Below are 19,576 nucleotides of genomic sequence, written 5' to 3' on the forward strand. Positions count from 1 at the left end.
ATTTACCTCCTCCAGATGGGCCCACTGTGCATGGATGTCTTGAATCCTCTCAGTTACTTCCGAAGCTCCAAAGTGCCCTTCTTTAACCAGATCTTCTCCAGCAGCAATACTGTTACTCAGGGGGCCATAGCGGGCTGCCATCTCATCCCTGAAAGCCTCATGTTTACTGAGTAGGTGAAGGGCAGAAGTAAGGTCACGGCCACAGTCTCCACTAGCCAGGATCTGTTCCTGCTCTCGGATCCAGGCTGCCTCCTCTCCGAGATCCCACAGGAACTGCCACAAACGCCGTGAGTCCTCTAGGCGCTCTCTGCGATTCACAGCGAGCTGACCAAGTTCTTCATAGGCTTGACCCAGCAGCTCAACCTTCTCACTAACTAGTCCAGGCTCACAAGGTTTATAGGCTTACAATTTTAAAAAAAAGGCAGAAATACACAGAATTTAGACAGTGTGCACAAAGGGTCAGACTAAAATGCATACTCTGTACACAAAATGTGCAAGACCATTTTTTAAGACTTACCCTGCTCATGGGAAGTGAAGCGGTTTGCAGCTCCTTGCACTGCCTTGATCCTCTCTGCCTGAGCAGAAATATCAGCCTCTACCAGATTGTGCTTTTGCAGTAGGTCTAACACATCATGCAAATGTTTTCCGCTGTCCTGAGACTGCAGACGACCCTGAAAACAGAAAGCACAGTCCAGTAGAATATTTCCCAGTTTTATCTTGTGAAAATCGACAATTACCTAAGTATATATTCAATAAATAACGATTGTTTTTCAACTTACCACAACATAAACGTCATTTTTAAATATAAAAATGCTAATAAATCTTTAGTGCTTGGTGACTTCTCACATATTGGGTTACAAACACATCACTCAGAGCTATAGACAAGTCACATCCAAGTAGCTGAGATTTTATACTACCCCATTCTATTGGTTACTTATAATATCCTTATAGGGTCAGGTCAGCCCAAAATTATATCTATAAATTTTATCTCTTGCCTTCAGTGTGATTTATCCATTTAAATCTGCAAAACCTGTGAGTAATTTCATTTTAGAATTACTTTACGTTTTACCAACCACAATCTCTCTAGAGAAGAAAGCATCTGTTTATCAGAGATAAGAAGATGATGCTAGTGACAGCATGACAGAATCTAAGCAGCTGGGCTGTAACGTTAGCTAGCTGCACATATGTAGACAGTAAAAGGAAAATGGTTCCCACAACTGCTATTCCCATTGCTACTGCCATTCATGGAAGTCAGGTTTTAGTCAGTTTGGATTATACAGTATAAATTACATAGCATAAATGATACTTCACACTGTTCAGCTATTTAAACCAAACAAGGGGTCTGATATATTGGCAAATGTGTCAGTGGTAATCAGGCATTACTGGCGCTTCCTTTGGCCAATCAAAATGTGAGCACATTTAAGATAAGTCTTTATTGCCATTGCGCAGTCATTCTTAGTACAATAGTACAACGAAGTTGGAAAACACAGAAGAAAGGTGCGTAATTCTAGTCACTGGAGTCTACCTCAGTCGACCTCAGTAAAGCCAGCAAAGAAAGGTAACACCAATCAGGCTAGGCCTGCACAAAGCTAATTACTGCTATAAAGTGCTGACACTAAAGCTGTCAGGGACATATGTGAAAAACAATTATGTTAATTGAGGATTAGGAAACTCATTTTTGCTAATTAAAACCTCAAGAGAATGCAGGAATCAAAGTAGTAATTCAACACAAAGCGCAGTCAAATTTATGTAAGCTTCTGTTTCTTTGTGGTAGCTTTACCTTCTCATCTGCCATCCAGTCCATGATGTAACGCATCTCCTGAAACAGCCTCTGTAGGTCACGGTGGGCATTCAGACGCTCTCTGCGTGCAGCCAGAAGTTCTTTCAAGTATTCCCAGAGTCGAAGCACATTATCCCTTCGTGCGAGTATGCGCCGCACATCATGATATCCCTCTGCCTCCAGCTCTTTGGCGACAGCCTCCACTGCGGCCACACGCTCCCAGTATGCTCCAATGTCTGTCTCAATTGCCTCGTGTTTACGAGTGGCAGCTTCCACTGCTCCCAGGTCGGTTCCAAAATTATCCTAATATCAGAGAAAAAGAAGCACATGATTGCATTATTGTAAATCTATTTACTGCATTCAAATCAGGAATTCAAATTTTGTTTGTGTTTTTTCAATTTACCTGAGACACCAGTCTCTGGTTCTCGCTCAGCCATGTCTCCCGCATAGCAGCTTTCCGGTCAAAGCGAGCAGCGAGCATCTCCAGTTTCTCCTGGCGAATCAACTCATTTCTCAGTGCCAGCTCACGTTCATGTTCTGCCTTTTCCAGTCGTTCCCATGCCTGCCATGCAAATATAAGCCAGGAAGCCTGTATCATCCAGAATCTACAAAATGAACATTGAGTTGGAAGGCTGTACTTGCCTTTTCTAGAACAAGCCATACCTTATTTATGTCAGAAATGAGTTTTCCCTCTCTTGGCATGTAAACCTTCTGATTGTTTGCTCTCATCTTGCTTTGGATAGTAAAAAGAAGAACCTCCAAGTTTCCTTTCTCTGTAAATCTGAGGACATCAGACACTGATAGTTAACGTACTGCATAGCGTCACCATTTTGGATTATAATTGATTACCAAGCACTGACTCATTCACTTAACCCAGCTGACACTCACTTGGGAGGTTTCTCCACAGTCCTGTAGGAGTTAAAAGCTTGGAGCTGGTTCTGTACAGCACTCAGAGAGTTAGCTAGCTGCCGATCATTGAGTGTCACTATGGTCTGCTCGATCCACTGCAGCAGCTCAGAGGCCAGGGTCTCATACTTCTCTATCAGCTGGTCGGCCTCAATAGCATAGTCGAGCACCTGAAGTGCAGAGAAATGTATTATTTGAACTGGGGACATAAAGTCAGTGTACATCTACTCACTTTCACTCACATAAATGTATACACACAAAACTAACCTTGCCAATTCGTTTGCCCTCCACTGCCAGGGCTTTCATCTTGGAGAAGTAATGATAGTAAGTTGCCACATAGGTAATTATAGACTTTTCATCAGGCTGATCCACATTGACATCTTGAAAAAAATAATAATAATATGGTTAATATAAATATTTACATGGTATTTATATTATATATACTATAATATTTGCATCAAAACACTCTGAATAACACGTGGGAAAGTGTTTATATCTTTAATCATGCTTTTTGTTATGTCACTATAGCTGACTTGCTACAGTGATGCAGTGTTGCCTAATCTAAAATTTATTGCAGTAATCCTCTATAGCCAAACTCTCGCCAATCTGTTTCAGGCAACAGCTTAGTGCCTTAGCAGACAGATCAGGCCATCAATGTGACTTACAAGAGCGCTTTTGTTGTTGTTGAGGCTTTAAACACTCACCTTCTGGGTCCAGCAGCTTGGTAAGCCCCAGTTCCTTCTCAGCCACATTGAAAGCATTTTGGAGATTGTAGTGAGCGTTGGACCTCTTCAGGTTGTCAAACTCAATCAGGTCGGGTCTGCAGAGGATTGGAAAAAATTGTGACTTTAATGAGAAGGGGTTACAGAAGAGTGCAAGGTGCAAGCAAATACGAATATCGGCTGACTTATTGCAACTTGTTGTAGTACAGAAGAAAATGTTTTCAATCCAAGGTGCATAAAATGTTCCTCTAGAACTGGATGAAGTCATCTGCATGAAAAAAGGCTTCTGATCATGGATGAAAACCACACCTGCAAACTAATGCCTGAATGATGCTTTCATTTACAGTTGCTGGTTGGTGGTAGAAAAGTATGAAAGGCGTTCGGGTGAGTATATTTTATTAAAACCTATAGGATATTATAGCATGAATGCATTCACAAAAAATAAAATGAGGACAAAAAGGACTGAGCATAATGTAATTTCTTGCATGATAATGTAAACGACAGACAGCTCAGTGGTTTGCGTAACTACCCTACGGCTCACTAACTGCTCTGAAAGCCATGTTGGCTTTCATCTATCAAGTATCACCCTTATCACCCTCACAGTATGCAGTCATTGTAAGGAACAATATGCTCTCCTCTGTTTGAGTCATATGTGTTTAGGCTACACCTTTGGCTTCTACTTTACAGCTCCATTTAAATGTTAGCTATTCATGAGTTACCAGCAGAGTGTGCAACTGGGGTATCAAGTATGGCTCTTAATAGAAAATAAGTGGGTTATAATTTCTGTGATCTAGGTCATCTTATTCCCTATTTATTTTCATCCTTTCAGGCATACTGCAGACTAAAGAATGGGAGGAGCAAGTGGAGACCTAAATAGAAAAGGGGATAAAAACACCCCAGAGATGGGAAATGGTTCTGCGACAGGTGCTCCTCATTACGAAGGGAATGAAAACCATTAAAATACAACACTCCCTTTTGATTTGGAGGATGACTAAGTTATCTAAAACAACCTTACAGTAAGAAACAAAAACTGCAATTACACTGAATAAGTAAATGCTTAAAAAGGGCAGCTTTTACTGTAGCTGTTATCAGTGATGTGAAATACATGAAGAAGTCAATGACCTGTGTTTGTGCACGATGGCATTGAACGCTAGACCATCTCTCCAACTGGTAGTGAAGTTGTGTATATTCACATTTGGGTATCTGAAAAGGGCAGATAAGAATTCATTAATCATTAGCTCAACAAAGAAAAATTCAACCCTTCTGGTTCTCTTTTACTGCTCCTTTCTTACCCAGCAGTTTTCATTTGGCACCAAAGCAGCAGCGCATCTTTAGCTGATTTCTTCTCCTTATTGTCCTCAGTTTCCACACTGATGTCTTGAATCTGTAAGTATGGTACACATCCAGTCAGGTCGGAGCTTCAATGATAACTGACCTTCAAATGTTATTGCAGTAGTGGGGTGTATAACATTTAAGGAAGTCAAGTAACAACAGTAAGTTCATAACTACAATAATGGCATAAAGAATTACTTTTTAAAATTATGTTAACTTTTAATAATTCAGTTTTTCTGGGCATGGCTAAATCCAGAGACCTGACATCCCAAAGCCCAAGTTCAGCAACATGGTGACTGAGGTGAGAGGGAAAATCTGTAGAGCTCATCACAGCTACTTTATATATTACCTGGAAGCGAAGGATGATGGTCCAGATGAGACCCAGGGTGAGACGGTGATTCCCATCCACAATGTCATGTGAGCCCATATTTTCCAGATGAACTTTTTGCTCCTTAAGAAACTGTAGGGCTTTGTCAACATTTTCAAGGCAGTGGATACGCATGCGGCCCTTAGTAGGTTTTGGCTAGGGGAAGCAGCAGAAAAATACAAGTTGACATAGGTTGACATTGTTGAAGAAGACAGGGCTTGGCAGGAGTTTAAAAAAAGAAAAGCAAGTAGAAGCAAAAGAAGTAAATCACATATTTTTTAAAAAAACAAAAAACAAGAAATGAAGCACATGATTTCTCCTTCCTCCTGACTTGTGAGGGTCATCCTGAGGGTATGGGTCAGGATTGGGACATAAAGCATTAGTTCCTCTGTGATACTAACCAGCTGTTCTCCTGAGAGCACTTCCAGAAGGCGGATTAGCATGCGCCCATCCCGTAGGTCGGTGTACAAGTCACCAATGCGACAGGTCACTCGGCCTAAGTGAGAATTTACCCATTTGGTAAAGGTTTTCTTCTGTACTGCTTCACGTTCATCTGCAAAGGATGAAAGAAAGAGAGGGGGGTTAAAGCCTTTACACATTACAACAACATAAACTTTACTACGAACTGTCTTCAGTGCCATTACTCTGTAGGAAATGCATATTTACAGTAAAAAAAAGAAAAACAAAACAAATGTCTATAGTTTTGATCACATCTGAGCTCAGCCAGGAGACAGTAAGTCATAAGGACTTAAGCCCCTGCCCTGTGCAGTTCATTTCACAGACAAGCTATGCCATTAAGTCTTTAGAATCACTAGTGACAGCTTAGTGAGAGGTGCTCCCCCCACAAACCACAGTTTACCGATAGCTCTGCTAATGTGTGCATTGCTAATTACTCTGAAGACGTCAGTTTAGAAACAAGACTGTGCAAAACCAGCATGAAGTAATGGCATTTAGTGAGTACTTTTTATTGTTCCTTTGAAAGAGCAGGGCTGAAAAAAGGAATCACAATAAATTAAGCTGTAACAGCAGCTGAGACATATGGACCGGGGGAGTAAGAAGCTAATCCTGCTCCACCACCTAACAAGGTGACCTCATTTCTAGGATACAAGGTCTCCCTGCCTTTTCAAAACACTATTCTAGCACTGTACTTACAGCACTGCACCTAATGCAAGAACAACTTAAAATTAGACATAAAACAGGGCAGAAGTGCAACTCAAATCTAATGAGTCAAATTTAAGAAACTCTCCATTGCAATCTTGCGCCCTCTCGCTAGTGAGGTCAATCAGTTTTTTCATAAGTTAGTAGTTAATTAGTTAGTTAAAAAAAATCTCAAAGGCGTTGCATGTGGTGCTGTTCAGGAGCACTGTTTGTTTAAGAGACCGTATTAGTTGCTGCATACGCTGAATTTGCATTTTGAAAACATCAACACTTGTTCATTTGTCAAAACTCCCCAAGCAGGAGGTAAGGCCTGGCAATGCAAACTACTTTATTGCTCTAATGAAACATTATGCAAAGCTGAGACTGCCCACTCAAAGACCTGTCCGATACCTAGTCAGTTCATGCAGGAGTGAGAGGCTGCAGTGAATAAGCTTAACAGTGATCCGTGAGATTAGAGGTCAGCATCCCTATGGTAACTTTAGTGGACTAAAAAAAACATATAAATACATATTAAGCTGACTTCATAACCAATTGTTTGCACGACATTTACTGAAATTGACCGAAATACAATAAAAGAAAGTAGTGGAAGGATTACTGAGTCACTTCAAGGTTTAGTCATTTGTATTTCTGATTATTAGATGGATCCTAAGCTACTCTGGAATCAGTGAACAATCTAAGCTGAACAAGCTGCAGTAACCAAAGACTGCTGTTGCGTAATCAACTTGCATTAACAGTAAACTCAAAAAGCAGAACATTTTGAAATCTCATGCACGTCTCCATGGGTGGAACATCAAATCAGTGGTATAATTATTTCAGACTGAAGGTGCTTCATCCACACTGCAGACAGCGCTCTTTGTTTCTTGTAATGTTGCGCGCACAGCAAACTTCAAGTAATCTGTAATTAATTGTCCATTTATAAGTATTTTCATTTAAATAAACCTTTCATTAAGCATGACCTCTCGCAACCAGGCCCATGTGGTGTTTGTTAATATTATATTAACATGGTATCAATGATGTATATAAATCCCATGAGCATCTGACTTGCCAGACTGCCAACTACAGAAGGACAAACTTGTCGAGTCTCATTCTGCCCACTGAGACTCATGTTACAATGTCTTTCTAGCCATTTCACAACCTTGAAATGAAATCTCAAGGACTGATCACACTGCCAAAAAAACATCACCAAGAGAGCCTAGAAAAGACTCTGCATCAGCCTTATGGCGTATGGACTGCATGCTCAACCTAGTGAGCTAAACAGCCACTCCAGTTTTTATACATTTTTAATTAACTAATTAACGTATTTATGTTTTGAATACATTCACTTAGATTGTTTTACTGAAACAGCACTGAACTGAGTGTCTCAACGAACATTTCCAAATAACAACAAGCACTTATCATGTCAGAATTTCACACAAAACCACACAGGAAGATGAAAGGAAGTTAAATTTACATACAACTATAAAGTATTATTTACTGATAATGTTATACCCTGTTGGGTGGGGCAGCAATTACTGAGAACATGTGCATAGAGTCACTAGAGTACCAAATAAATAAACCACTGAGTTAATACTCAAAATTATAATGCAGAAACCTTGGTACAGATTGCCATCTGACTGTGTTCACTGGATGCACAAAAAACATTTCAGTTAACAGATACAAAGATACATATAGGAAGTCAGCAGAAATTAAATAAATCAACACACTGAATGTTATGACAAAACCAAGCCAAAGAGTTTGTAAAGCTGTGATTGTTCCTACTACCACTAGAACTGTAGTAGTACTAGGTCAGAGTAATACTAGTAAAGGAATAGTACTCTATTGATCAGGCCATTGTCTTAGAATGGCTAAACAGAACTCACTCTTAAGTTAAAGATATGACGCGTGAGTCCATTTAAAGGTTAAAAAAAATGTACAAAACTTCATTTAAAGCAACTCTGATAGTGATACTTGACAATATGTGCAGACACCTGGCACTGTTTATTACATGGTTAGTACCATTCTTAGACTAGTCAGAACTACGAGGAGAATGCATTCTGCCCAGACACACAGGTTCCTTAAAGAATACATGCAACCAGAGACTGCGACCACCTACGAACATGACGGTGAACAAAAACATACAGACAGCACAACACCAGAGCAGCTTCAGGACAAGTCTCAGATTTTCCCTGAGTTGCCCAGCCAGAGCCGAAACAAAGTCAACACAATACTCATATTACACCTATGGAGAGAAAAGAAAATGCTTCCCATCCAAAGTAATAAAGGTCTTTACTTTTGTAATTTAGAGATTTAAGTTTTAGATTTTTAAAAACCCCAAACCCCCAAAACAAACAAACATCTTTACAATTAATGATACTATAAAACTGAATGAATGATAGAATGAAGAATCTAATTCAGTTTAGATAAGACGTGAAATGTTTGCTTTTTTTTAAACTTGTTAAATTTTTAATAACAGAGTTATACAAACAAAGACAAAAAAGCAGGTTGTAGAAAGAAATGTTAACTCAAAACAGGCGACAGGGCCGGCTACAGCCATGGCCTACAGGCATATATGGTGAATAGCTGGAACTCAGGCTACCATTTCAGCTATCAACAGTCCTGAGGATAGGTGTGTTTTTACCAGTTTTACTGGAACTTAAGAGATACGCTGACAAACAAGGAATAGCATTGTCATCAAGCAGCTACTCAGTCAAAGAGCTTTAGTATAGGATAGTTCTCTAGATGTTGCCATGGGATGAGCTAGTAGTGGATTGTGGTTTGGGCTTTGGTTCTTACACCTTTTAATAATAGACTCTAACAAAGCCTCCTTTATTTGTTTCCCCATATTTCTCGTGTCTAACAATGACAGATTATTCAGTTATTAAAGGATTGCTAATCAGTATGAAGTTGTTTAATAAGCCAGAAAATAAGGACTTCTGTTGCACAGGAGCGCTGTGGAAGTGGCTACATTCCTCTTAAGGCTTGGTCATGTTGTGACATAGCACCCAGCAATGAGGAGGAGGCAGTGGGTTGGTGGGCAGGGGTCCTAAAAACCCCCATAAAATGCTAGTACCTACCTCGCCTGTGCTACACTCCTAATAACAATGCTGCCGAACAAGAAAACCAGACAGACAAACACAGACATCAGTCTCTGACGTGTTTGCTCATTCAAAGCAGTCAAACACAAACCTGTCATCAGAGGTGGATATGGTAGATAAGTGTAAAACTACTGCAGCTGTTGCTTTTGCAAGTGCAAAGCATGACACGTCAACTGTAATGTTAGTTCGTTCACATCTAATTGAAATTTTACATTTTACTAACCTGCTTAGCTTCCACAACAGGAAGTCTGGTGGTGCACTATGTATTTTGAAAAGTGTGAACACTGATGCATGATGGTGACAAAAGATAAAGAAAGCTCAAACTATGCTCTACTTATAGTGTCAAATGTCTCACGTCATGTGAAACACCTTCAGGGTTTCCAAACACTGTTAGAGAATTACACAACAGACAATATGAGAGAAGAGTGAGAAAACTGGGGCTTTAGAAGCCAAGTCTGATAATTACTAGTTTGTCTTGCATTGTCTTAGCTCTCTTCTTCAAATAAAAACACTAAAATAAGTCCGCAAACTTCAGTTTAAAATAAAAGCTCTCACACTACTATTCATTGTGATAACACCGTTGATTTACTTGTGTTTACATACCTGTAATTAGCACTAAATAGACAGATAGTGCTCTGGATGTTATATAAATCCTAGCATATACCCCATGTCAAATGAGGATTCAATCTACTACTATACTATTTATTTTTAATTCAAAAACATATTAAACTGGATACCCTACCACTAAATGATTTGACAGCACATGTGTCTGACATAAGAGTAAAATGTACCCGTATTTAGGTATCACTAAAACGAACATTATAAATGTAGATTTAAGATCCTGCCTATCATGCATTTCTTGCTCACTCTTTTGGAGTCTCTTTGTGCAAGGTAGAAAAACAAGTAATTAAAATTCTAAATGTCATGTTTTTCCTCTATAGTTTACTAATAACAGATCAAAACCTGTGGTTAAAGTCATCGCTAAATGTTTCAAAGGCACATTCGGGCATGTCCAGCCACTTTGAACATGTTCGTGTCTGGTAGTAAGCTTTAAGTATATGTCAGAGTGAGGGAGGTGAGGGCCTGTCTCAGCCAGTGCCCTCTTTACAATTGAAGGTTCGGGGGTTTAGTTTGCTGCTGCTTTTCTATTTCACTGTCAAATGAACTTGGGCACTGTTGATAACGATGATTATCTGCAGGTAATCCGAACCAATATGCCGCCAGACTTAATCCTGTCTGTGTGGCTCATAGTGCCCGGGATCATGTTTGGTGATAACATGGAGACAGATACAACACTAACACTGACTTAGTGGCCCAAGGCTCAGAAGGAAAACCATAAAGACAACAGTCTTTATCAGCAGTGGCAGTTTATGGGGTCATATAAAGTTTAGGATATCATTTGTAGGAAGTTATTGGTTTTTTATTTATTTTTGGGGTTTTTTTTGTTTTGTTTTAATTCAGTGGTCACTGCTGCATCAAGGTGTAATAAATAATGATCACAGGAAAAAAAAAAAATCACATGACTGTGTACATTAAAATATGTTTTTTTTACTTGCTGTGACCCCGCAGTGTGCAGTGTAACTGAGACAGAATATTGTTTGGCTGGAAATTTCACACTCACACACACTGTGTTCAGTTTGCAAAAAACAGGACTATCGTTTCAAAAACATGTTTGCTGCAGCACAGCATGTGATCATCATGATGGTTGCCATCTCGGCCTGTCAAAAAAGCATTCATACAGCAAAATGTACAAAACATTTAAAATAACCCTGAAATACGAGGCAATAAATCAACTGAACAAAATCAGTAATCATCACTTTTTGATTAAGACTTTGAGATTATTATCCACTGCTGACAATGTCACTGATAAAATTAATTTCCTTTACGAGCCCACGTCAAGGTCAGAATTGTTTGTGTGTGTTACTGTATACACAACAGAGACTGGAACAGGACTTAATGCCAGCACTGTTTCTGCCCGCGTCGCTCATCAAATCTTGTCTGTTTGTGCTGTACATCACGAAGACAAAGCATTAGTGAGGGGGGGCAGAGGGCAACTTCTAATCCTTTGTTTCTTATGAATTCTGCATCCATGCACTGCGTTGGATGACAGTGCATTCTGGACTCCCAGTGGCATCACTTCTGCACGCTGGACAAGGAGCGACGCCAACCATAAATAACTTTCCACAGTAAGCACTTCAGATAAAAGGAAAAAATGTACACTGCAGATTTTCTTCACCTTTTCTAAGTAGGATCACCCACTGTCAAACACACTGGGCCATTGTGTTGCGATTTCTTTACTTACTCATAAATTCAGGCCCCTTTTCTTTGGAACCAGCTCCCAGTTTGGATTCAGGACACAGACACTCTCCCTACTTTTAAGATTCGGCTTAAAACCTTTCCTTTTTTGATAAAATATTTAGTTAGGACTGGATCAGGGGATCCTGAAGCCTCCCTTAGTTATGCTGCAATAGGAATAGGCTACTAGGGGCTTCCCATAATGCACTGAGGATTTTTCTTCTGAACTCACCTTTTTGTACTTGCTATGTGTTTGCACACCACTCTGCATTTAATCAATAGTTATTAGTAACTTCTTTTCCACAGTGTGTCCTGTCTTTCTCCCCTCAACCCCAAACTAGCTGTGAACCAGGCTCAGCCTCCCTGAACCAGGCTCAGCCTCCCTGAGCCTGGTTATGCTCGAGCTTCCTTCCTGTTGAAAGAGAGTTTTTCCTTCACACTGTTGCCAAGTACTTGTTCATAGGGGGCCGTGTGATTGCTGGGTTTCACTCTATTATTGTAGGCTCTTTACCTTATAGTAGAGCTGGGCGATAGAACGATAACGAACGATCTGAATAACTTTTTCTCGATAGAAAAATTTAACTATTGCGATAGACCTCACCGCTCTTGTCCTCTTAAAAAAAAAGAAAAAAAAAAGAACAGCCAATCCAAATTAAGTAGCGCAGAGCTGAACCAATCACAGCGGCTTTTGTCAGACTAAAGTAACTGTTAAAACTGTTTGAAAAGCTAAGCTATACAACAAGGAGAGATTGAGAATTTCCTTTTAGTTCTCAGTTTATTTGATATTGACAAAAGTTAGTCAATTTTGTCTGTTCTTCTGTAAAACAAACTAAGATTTATTTTTAGAATTAATATTTTGTTTCTAAGTGGAATTGACAATTTAGTAGTCTGTGTTTTTTGTTCTATTTTGAAACTTAAACGCTTTAGCGGCTGCCTTTTGTGTAGTTTGCAATATTTGCCTTTATTTATCTGAAAAAGTCTCATGTTCCTTAAGTACATCTACCCTGTTGAACTTATTATGGGAAATAAATATTTAAATCAAAACAAACTGCTGATTATTTCACATTTTACTTGTGAGCAACGGCACATTTAAATCTTACAAATATAGTTATTTGGCTTATATCATGATATATATCGTTATCGCCTGAAATGAAAAAACATATCGTGATATGAAAAAATCTTATATCGCCCAGCTCTACCTTATAGTATAAAGCGTTTTGAAGTATGTGTTTGTGCTCTATAAATAAAACTAAATTGAAACTGTATATGTAGAGTAAATGAAAAATCAACACTATACTACATCAGGATTGTTGGGTATGTATAAATGCATATTACTACAATATGCATACATTTATTTATGGATGCATGTCAAGTTTTATACTTGATATCTGCCTTTATAACATACTGCATATTTAAGTAATTCTGCATGAATGTATAACATGGCAGCTTCTCAGGAGAGCAGGGTGGTTAGCACTGTTGCCCCACCTTCTATGTGGAGTTTACATGTTCTCCATGTGCCTGTGTGAGTTCTCTCTAGGTACTCTGGCTTCCTTCCACAGTCTAAAGGCAGAGTTGCTGATGTTAGGTTAATTAGTGATTCTAAGCTGCCTGCAGGTGTGAATGTGAGAGTGAATGGTTGTCTGTATTTTGGCCTTGTGATAGACTGGCGACCTGCCCAGGATATACCCGGCCTCTAACCAAATGACACCTGGGATAGTTATTGGCTCGATCACAACCCTGAACTGGATAAGCAGTTAAGAAAAATAAATGTATGGATGGGTGGGTGGATGGATAGATAGATAACTTTGTGCTGAATCCATTATGTACATAAAACAGCAAGATATTTCACATTCTGTGTCGAATGGTGACAACCATCTAAGGACAAAATATTGTTGGTTGCTGCAAATAAAATCATAAAATTGCAGGTTTTACCACTGAAAATTCTAAAACACACACACAACAATCACACTACAGCACTACACGGGTCATTTGGAACTAATCTGGAAGCGCCATGAAGCTCAGAAATCTATAGTCAGTGATTGGCTTGAACTGTTGGCTATCTGAAATTACAGAGTAGACCCAAGGCACTCATTAAAGAGATACCATGAAGTACTTAGAGAGAAAAAACTCCCACAGACAAAAGCAGCTTGTAATCTTTGTGGTTAGTGGTTACCATTCTGCACTGACACCAGTGGGTGGTTTCAATCAACACTAACTATGGTGTGGGGTGCCATGAGCAATGCAATCGTTTTACAGAAGTTGTGGGAGATGTTGGTGTTTGTAAATATTTTTCTACCAGTACGGGGAAAACAACACATGATGTACTCATTACCTGGAGCCACCAAGCTAAAAATTAACGCCACATTGGCAGAAATCTTTCTCAGTCCCACGCTAATCATTTTTCCACTGTAAGTGAAATGTGTTTCTACCCGTCATTTCACCACTGCTTCTTCAACTTAAAATATCTATCTACTTGGAAGTCAACAATTTGTGTTGTAAATATCTACAGTGTTATAGTACCCTGCCACTGTTTGTGTTTATTCAGTGCCATTTTTATATTCTGGTTTGATTTCATTCTTTGCATTTTTGTGTGAAATAGAAATGTCTTGTCTGTGCAAGTGAGTGAAACACAGATGCGCATGCTTTCACATTCTTCTCCCTATAAAAGCGGAACTTCCCTTCCTTCACTTATAACTTTGAAACTAGGGCTGTAGTAAAACCGCCGCCTTGCCACATGTGGCATGAGTTATTCTTGCACTTTTAGCAGCTTGAGGTTGCAACTTTAGAAGCTTGCCCAACTTTAACGGGTTTGTTATTACAACTGACAGGGAGGGTATGACAGAGAGACCTCCTCTCCTTTTTAAATCGTACTGATGGAAGTGATACCCTCCTTCAGTCACATTTCTTTGTGGAACTTTCAGCTGCACGTGATAATAAAGGAAGATGGGAGAAATCTAGACTGGGCAAGGCCAATCCCATGAGAAAAGAAACATAAATAAGCATCCCTTAACGATAACTTCTGGACCCATGTGGCATGTAACATGTAAATAGGACAACATTCATTATACCATTGTTGTCTAATGACCTCTTTCTTTCTGCACTTTACAAACAAAGAAAGTTATTGTGCATGTCTGCACCTATGTTAAATCTTCACCCTTGCTGATGTGACTCTCAGTTACAGCCAAAGGCCACAAGTCACTGAGCTTTCACTGAGACTTTTAGAAATATCAGGTTACAAACATTCAAAAGTGTCTTGCTAGATTTGATATTTGAGCAAAATGCACCACTGATGTCCCCCAGTATTAATTCATTTTTTTAATTATGCAGAAAAAGTAGATAAACACAACAACATTAGCCACTTCTTTATGGAGAGTCAACAGATTATATGAACTAAATTAGTACAGGAAATACATATCAGGCTGAGAATCAATTATTACACACTACAGTGAGAAATCTGTGGGTTCAGTTCAAAATAGCCTATGCTGCAAAGTATATATGGACACCTCGTCACTTTGTCTATTTGAAGGCTTTAGAGAAAAGTACTTTCTGTTTGAACAATGCCATGCTGCTAAGGCCTGCTGAGTGACAGTACTGCCAAAGTCCACAGTGGCTAAGAAAGTGACCCTTTGGACCAACACTCTGTTGTCTAAATGCCCTTTTACACATTTCCATTAACCTCACAGCATCTGAACCTGTTAGCTTCAGTCTGACTGGGCACCCTGATCCCTTCTCTAAAAGCAGTCTTACTTGGCTGAACTTGGTAACACTTGTATATCACGTTCAATACAAGCACAAGTTACGACGACATGCAGCCACATTAAACAGGGGCATACAGTTCAGAGATAGACACAAGATTGCCACATACTGATATACTAAAGCATGCAGACGATGTGACTTTTGTGGCTATCAGAATGAAGCCAGGGGTAACACTGACGTAAAAACAAAATGAAATGAATGAATGCTGTCACTAAAACAACAAACCAAAACTGATGAAACAATGCCAAGTATGGCTGTTTGACAAATTATAACTCTTACCCTAATTACTGATGAATTGGGATAGTGAATAAAAAAATATTCATCTTGGCTCTTGCCTGAAGTAAAAGGCTGAACTTTGGTATAGATTTCCTCCAATGTACTTTACACACAAAAGGAATATAATACACAGTGTGATCTGGGCAACAGGAAAAAAAACTTCCCTCCAACCTGTAACAGTGACTACTGACAGAAATGGCGTAAACCACTAGGCCTGGTTTTTCATTAAACATGTCTGCTTTGACCACTGTAATATAGTTATTCAGTTTAACTTTTACCATTTAGCCATCACTTACACAACAGCCAGAAGATCCTAAACATGACTTCTTGTTGGACTGGTACTGGGCCCGATAAAATATTTGCCCTTGTCTGTGTTAAGATTTCTAAAGTAACTGTAGCATATTGCACAACAGAGATGACGTTTGTGTTTAAAATGACAAAGCGCTAATTTAATCTTGCAAAAAATGAAAATTGCAAATGAATGGCAAATATTTCTAATAAAATGTAAATGATGCAATGCAAAACCTTTTTGCAAATTGGTGCTATGACAAAACTATGTGAGTGCACACCATATCCTTCAATTACACCAGCTCTCATGATTCAACATGAGGGAGTGACACAAAGAATGAGCCGCAAGGGTAGTCAAACTGGAAATGCAAGTGGGTGTTGACAAGATGTGCTGTGCATTTAGATACATGTGTATCATTGCATTTATGACAAATTTTACCCAAAACACATCTACGCACAAACACGTCTATCAAAGTAGAGGTAGATCATGTGTAGCTCATAGTCATCTCTCCAACACATTAGACAGAAAGTATCTTTGTAATAGGGAATCATTGCTACTAGCTTGATGACTAATCTCTGAACCCATACATTTGCCTGTGAGTTACAGGCTGAAATTGAAGAAAAACATGCTGGAATGTACCCCTAGCTTACCGGTGAATGTGGGTGCAAGATCAGTTTAAGAAAATGCAGCAACGTTTATATATTCTTAAGGAAAGTGATACCATTTGTTATGTGGCTCTTATCTCCAGTGAAAACTAGCAGTGTTTTGAGTTAAGATGTAAACATTACTTCACAGATAAGAAATAAACCTTCTTTCAACAGAAACCGTGTCTATTTCCGCGATAATCTTGCGATAATGTAGATATTGGCCAACGTGTTGGTGTGCAACAAGAATGTCAAACCTGCAAAGAAAGTAGAAAGTAGACCTGCCCTTCAAGTAAACTTGAAGGCAGTTCTCCATCCCAGATGGCAACCAGGAATAGACTGATCTTCATGCACACAAATGGCAGGCCAGTGTCCCTCACACTACACACTTTCAAATACTGTAAACCTCCACACTTTAAAAACTGTTTTCAGGTAAACATATTAACTGCTATTTAGCACAAGCTTTTACAGACATTAGTTAAGAAAGTAATTGGATTAGTGTAGTTAAGAGATTAATTTTAAGGGAACCCTGTAAGTTTCAGCCTAAGATTCTTTTCCCATGGCCTCTGATTTCTATAAGCTAGATCTCATAGACTTGGCAGGCTTCAGTGAGTAACAGAGCTGTGTATTGTAATAAGATAAGAACGGACAGGTGGCGCAGTGATCAGGTACCAGACTGACTGCCTGCTTTAGATATGAGCCGAGAGCCTACTGTATCTCTTCCTCATTTCTCTCCTAGCTCAGAAAAGGTTCATAAGTAAGAAGAATTATTTCAACCTCATGCTGATAATTACCTCATCCAGGGGAAAAAATAAAGTCTTTTGCGGCCTTAGTTACAACTCGAAGCACCTGCACCCACAACTACTGCATGCCAAGTAGTAGATTTCTACTCAATATTTCCTGTTTCAACAAACAACAGAATACGTGTTTGCTGCTGGCTCTACAACTGCTTTATCAACATTAGTAACATTAAAAACGGTTTTCATAAGCAGCACAGAGTTATACGGCAGAGTTATCAAGGTTATCAAGTTATCAAGGTATCAGCTCAGTTAAAAAAAATGTTTAAAAATTAAAAAAATAACAACATCATAGAAACGTGTGGTAATTAAAAAGGATCTTCCCTTTCAATGAGATCTAACTCTTACCTTGCAACTGTTTAAATCTTCCTTCGAGGATGTTAGAGTATTGCACCTGATTAACAAAAGCTGCTGGGGACAAGCAGGAATCTCTTTCCCTGTGGTCCCACTCCATGTTTTTTTTTTCGTCCTCAAGCCGTCTTTGTAAAATATTCCTCTCAGGCACAGAATGAATGGGTATTCTCCCACATAGCACAACAGAAGCAAACTTTGCGACTTTTAAAAGAAAAACAAACCAAGATCTAATCCTTGAAAAGGTTATCCAAAAGATACTTTTAGTGTACCACAAAAGCCTTGGTATATCCTCCTCTTTTATTCCCACAACACAAGCTGAGAAATGTTGCCGCCTTTTCTTCTCTTCATCCACCGTAAGGTCCACCTTGTCCAATGACACGCAGAGTGAGTGCAACGGTGGGGGATTTTTTCAAAGAATCATTTAACCAAAACTGAGGAGCAAAAAGTTCTCTTGTTTCATTCATTTCACCACCCCTCTGGCCTCTGAGCAAAGTTACACTCCCTTGTGGTTCTGGTGAGAGAAGAAAAAAAACCCTGGGTATTCCTTCCCTTCAACCTCTGTGCATTTGCTGGAGCAGAACACAGGAGCTGCAGGCAAGCTAACCGGCCATAGTCGGATAGCTGTGTAAACAAAGCCTGCTGGGCTCTCTAAAAATTGTGCCATTTGCATAAGGTGTGTTTGAAGGAGGAGCACATAGATAGAACATGGTGGAAGCGAGGGAGGAGGTGTGAAGGCGGACTAAACCATTAAAGTCCTCTGCTCAGTGTAGCCCTAGGTGGATTATCTAACTCCACCTTAATTCCAGAGAGCACCGGGGTGTGGCTTGCCTGAAAGGTGCGTCACAAAAGTCCTCATCATTTTACATGATCGTATGTTATTTTGTAAGACAACGTTTAATCTTTCCTTTACTGTATGTGGGGGCTGCGTTATGAGAAGGGCGTTAAGACAGGAAGGAAGCTGCTGAGAAAGTCTCAGAAAGGCAGCAAGTGTTTCCTGCCATAACAAGATTCAAAATCTGTCAACTTGCGTGTTACTTCATGAGGCAAAGGGGGTGGAAGTGAGTTGTTAACTCTTAAAAACTAAATGGTTTAAGCAGATCTGACTTCTTACTAGTTTAGAACCAAGTACTAAAATGATTCCTGGCAGCTCTTCAAGAAAATCATTAAATTAATTTCATTATAATCAATTTAGGCGTTTTCAAGCAGTTAAGAACTGATTCTCACCATTGTATAGTTGCTGAATACATACTTGCCATTATTTCCATTAAAGAGTTTAATCTGTGTAATACAGAGTAAGTTCACTGTTAACAAAGAGTATACATTAACAGGAGATTATAAATATAAATTCTTAACAGTAAATAGCATTGAATGGAAACTTCACCTTTAAAATGTAATGTATATTTAATAAACGCCAGCTCAAAAATAACACAAAACTATAAACACAGTGAGGACAAAGGTCATATTCTTTCAGGCTCTTTTAGTCTGGTCAGGGGGGATCATCGTGGTCTGGTCTGTGTTTGTCCTGATGAGCTGGCAGCATCTGGATTGTTCTCATTAGAGGACCAAATGCCCCAGGCTTTCTGTAACTGGGTGTTTATGGAGGGGGGACTGGACTAATGAGATCCAAAGAGGACACACTTCCTCTTGAGGAACAGCGACTATGCTACAATCAAATGTAGTGAGAAAAATAGTGCACCAAAGCTATCCCACTTAAAATCCCATTGGACATATTTTAAACATCGCAATCACATCAAAAATAAAAACCAGATAAATGTGAGCATTACCTCGCTATGCAACCCACGAATGAACAAATTAAGAAACAAGAT

General features: G+C 39.3%; 1 protein-coding gene across 4 annotated transcripts in view; it reads right to left on the bottom strand.

The window, feature by feature from the left end:
• sptbn2 (spectrin, beta, non-erythrocytic 2) overlaps positions 1-19,576 on the bottom strand; it is a 53,561-nt gene that overhangs the window by 13,370 nt on the left and 20,615 nt on the right. For 3 of the 4 annotated variants that reach the window (XM_085288836.1, XM_085288835.1, XM_085288838.1), the window contains exons 3-14: positions 5,509-5,660; positions 5,090-5,263; positions 4,701-4,792; positions 4,531-4,611; positions 3,391-3,506; positions 2,954-3,066; positions 2,669-2,856; positions 2,444-2,561; positions 2,184-2,342; positions 1,781-2,083; positions 518-671; positions 7-401 (exon numbers count right to left, since the gene is read on the bottom strand). In XM_085288836.1, the coding sequence (XP_085144962.1) occupies positions 7-401; positions 518-671; positions 1,781-2,083; positions 2,184-2,342; positions 2,444-2,561; positions 2,669-2,856; positions 2,954-3,066; positions 3,391-3,506; positions 4,531-4,611; positions 4,701-4,792; positions 5,090-5,263; positions 5,509-5,660 (2,045 nt within the window). Of the gene's footprint in view, positions 1-6; positions 402-517; positions 672-1,780; positions 2,084-2,183; positions 2,343-2,443; positions 2,562-2,668; positions 2,857-2,953; positions 3,067-3,390; positions 3,507-4,530; positions 4,612-4,700; positions 4,793-5,089; positions 5,264-5,508; positions 5,661-17,744; positions 18,454-19,576 lie in introns of those variants that run through there. The other variant, XM_085288837.1, reaches the window with a different exon arrangement.

Source organism: Mchenga conophoros, linkage group LG10 (genome assembly GCF_057382185.1).
Source record: "Mchenga conophoros isolate Kocher_MC1m ecotype Shallow Benthic linkage group LG10, M_conophoros_male_GT1.1, whole genome shotgun sequence".
NCBI lineage: Eukaryota > Metazoa > Chordata > Actinopteri > Cichliformes > Cichlidae > Mchenga > Mchenga conophoros.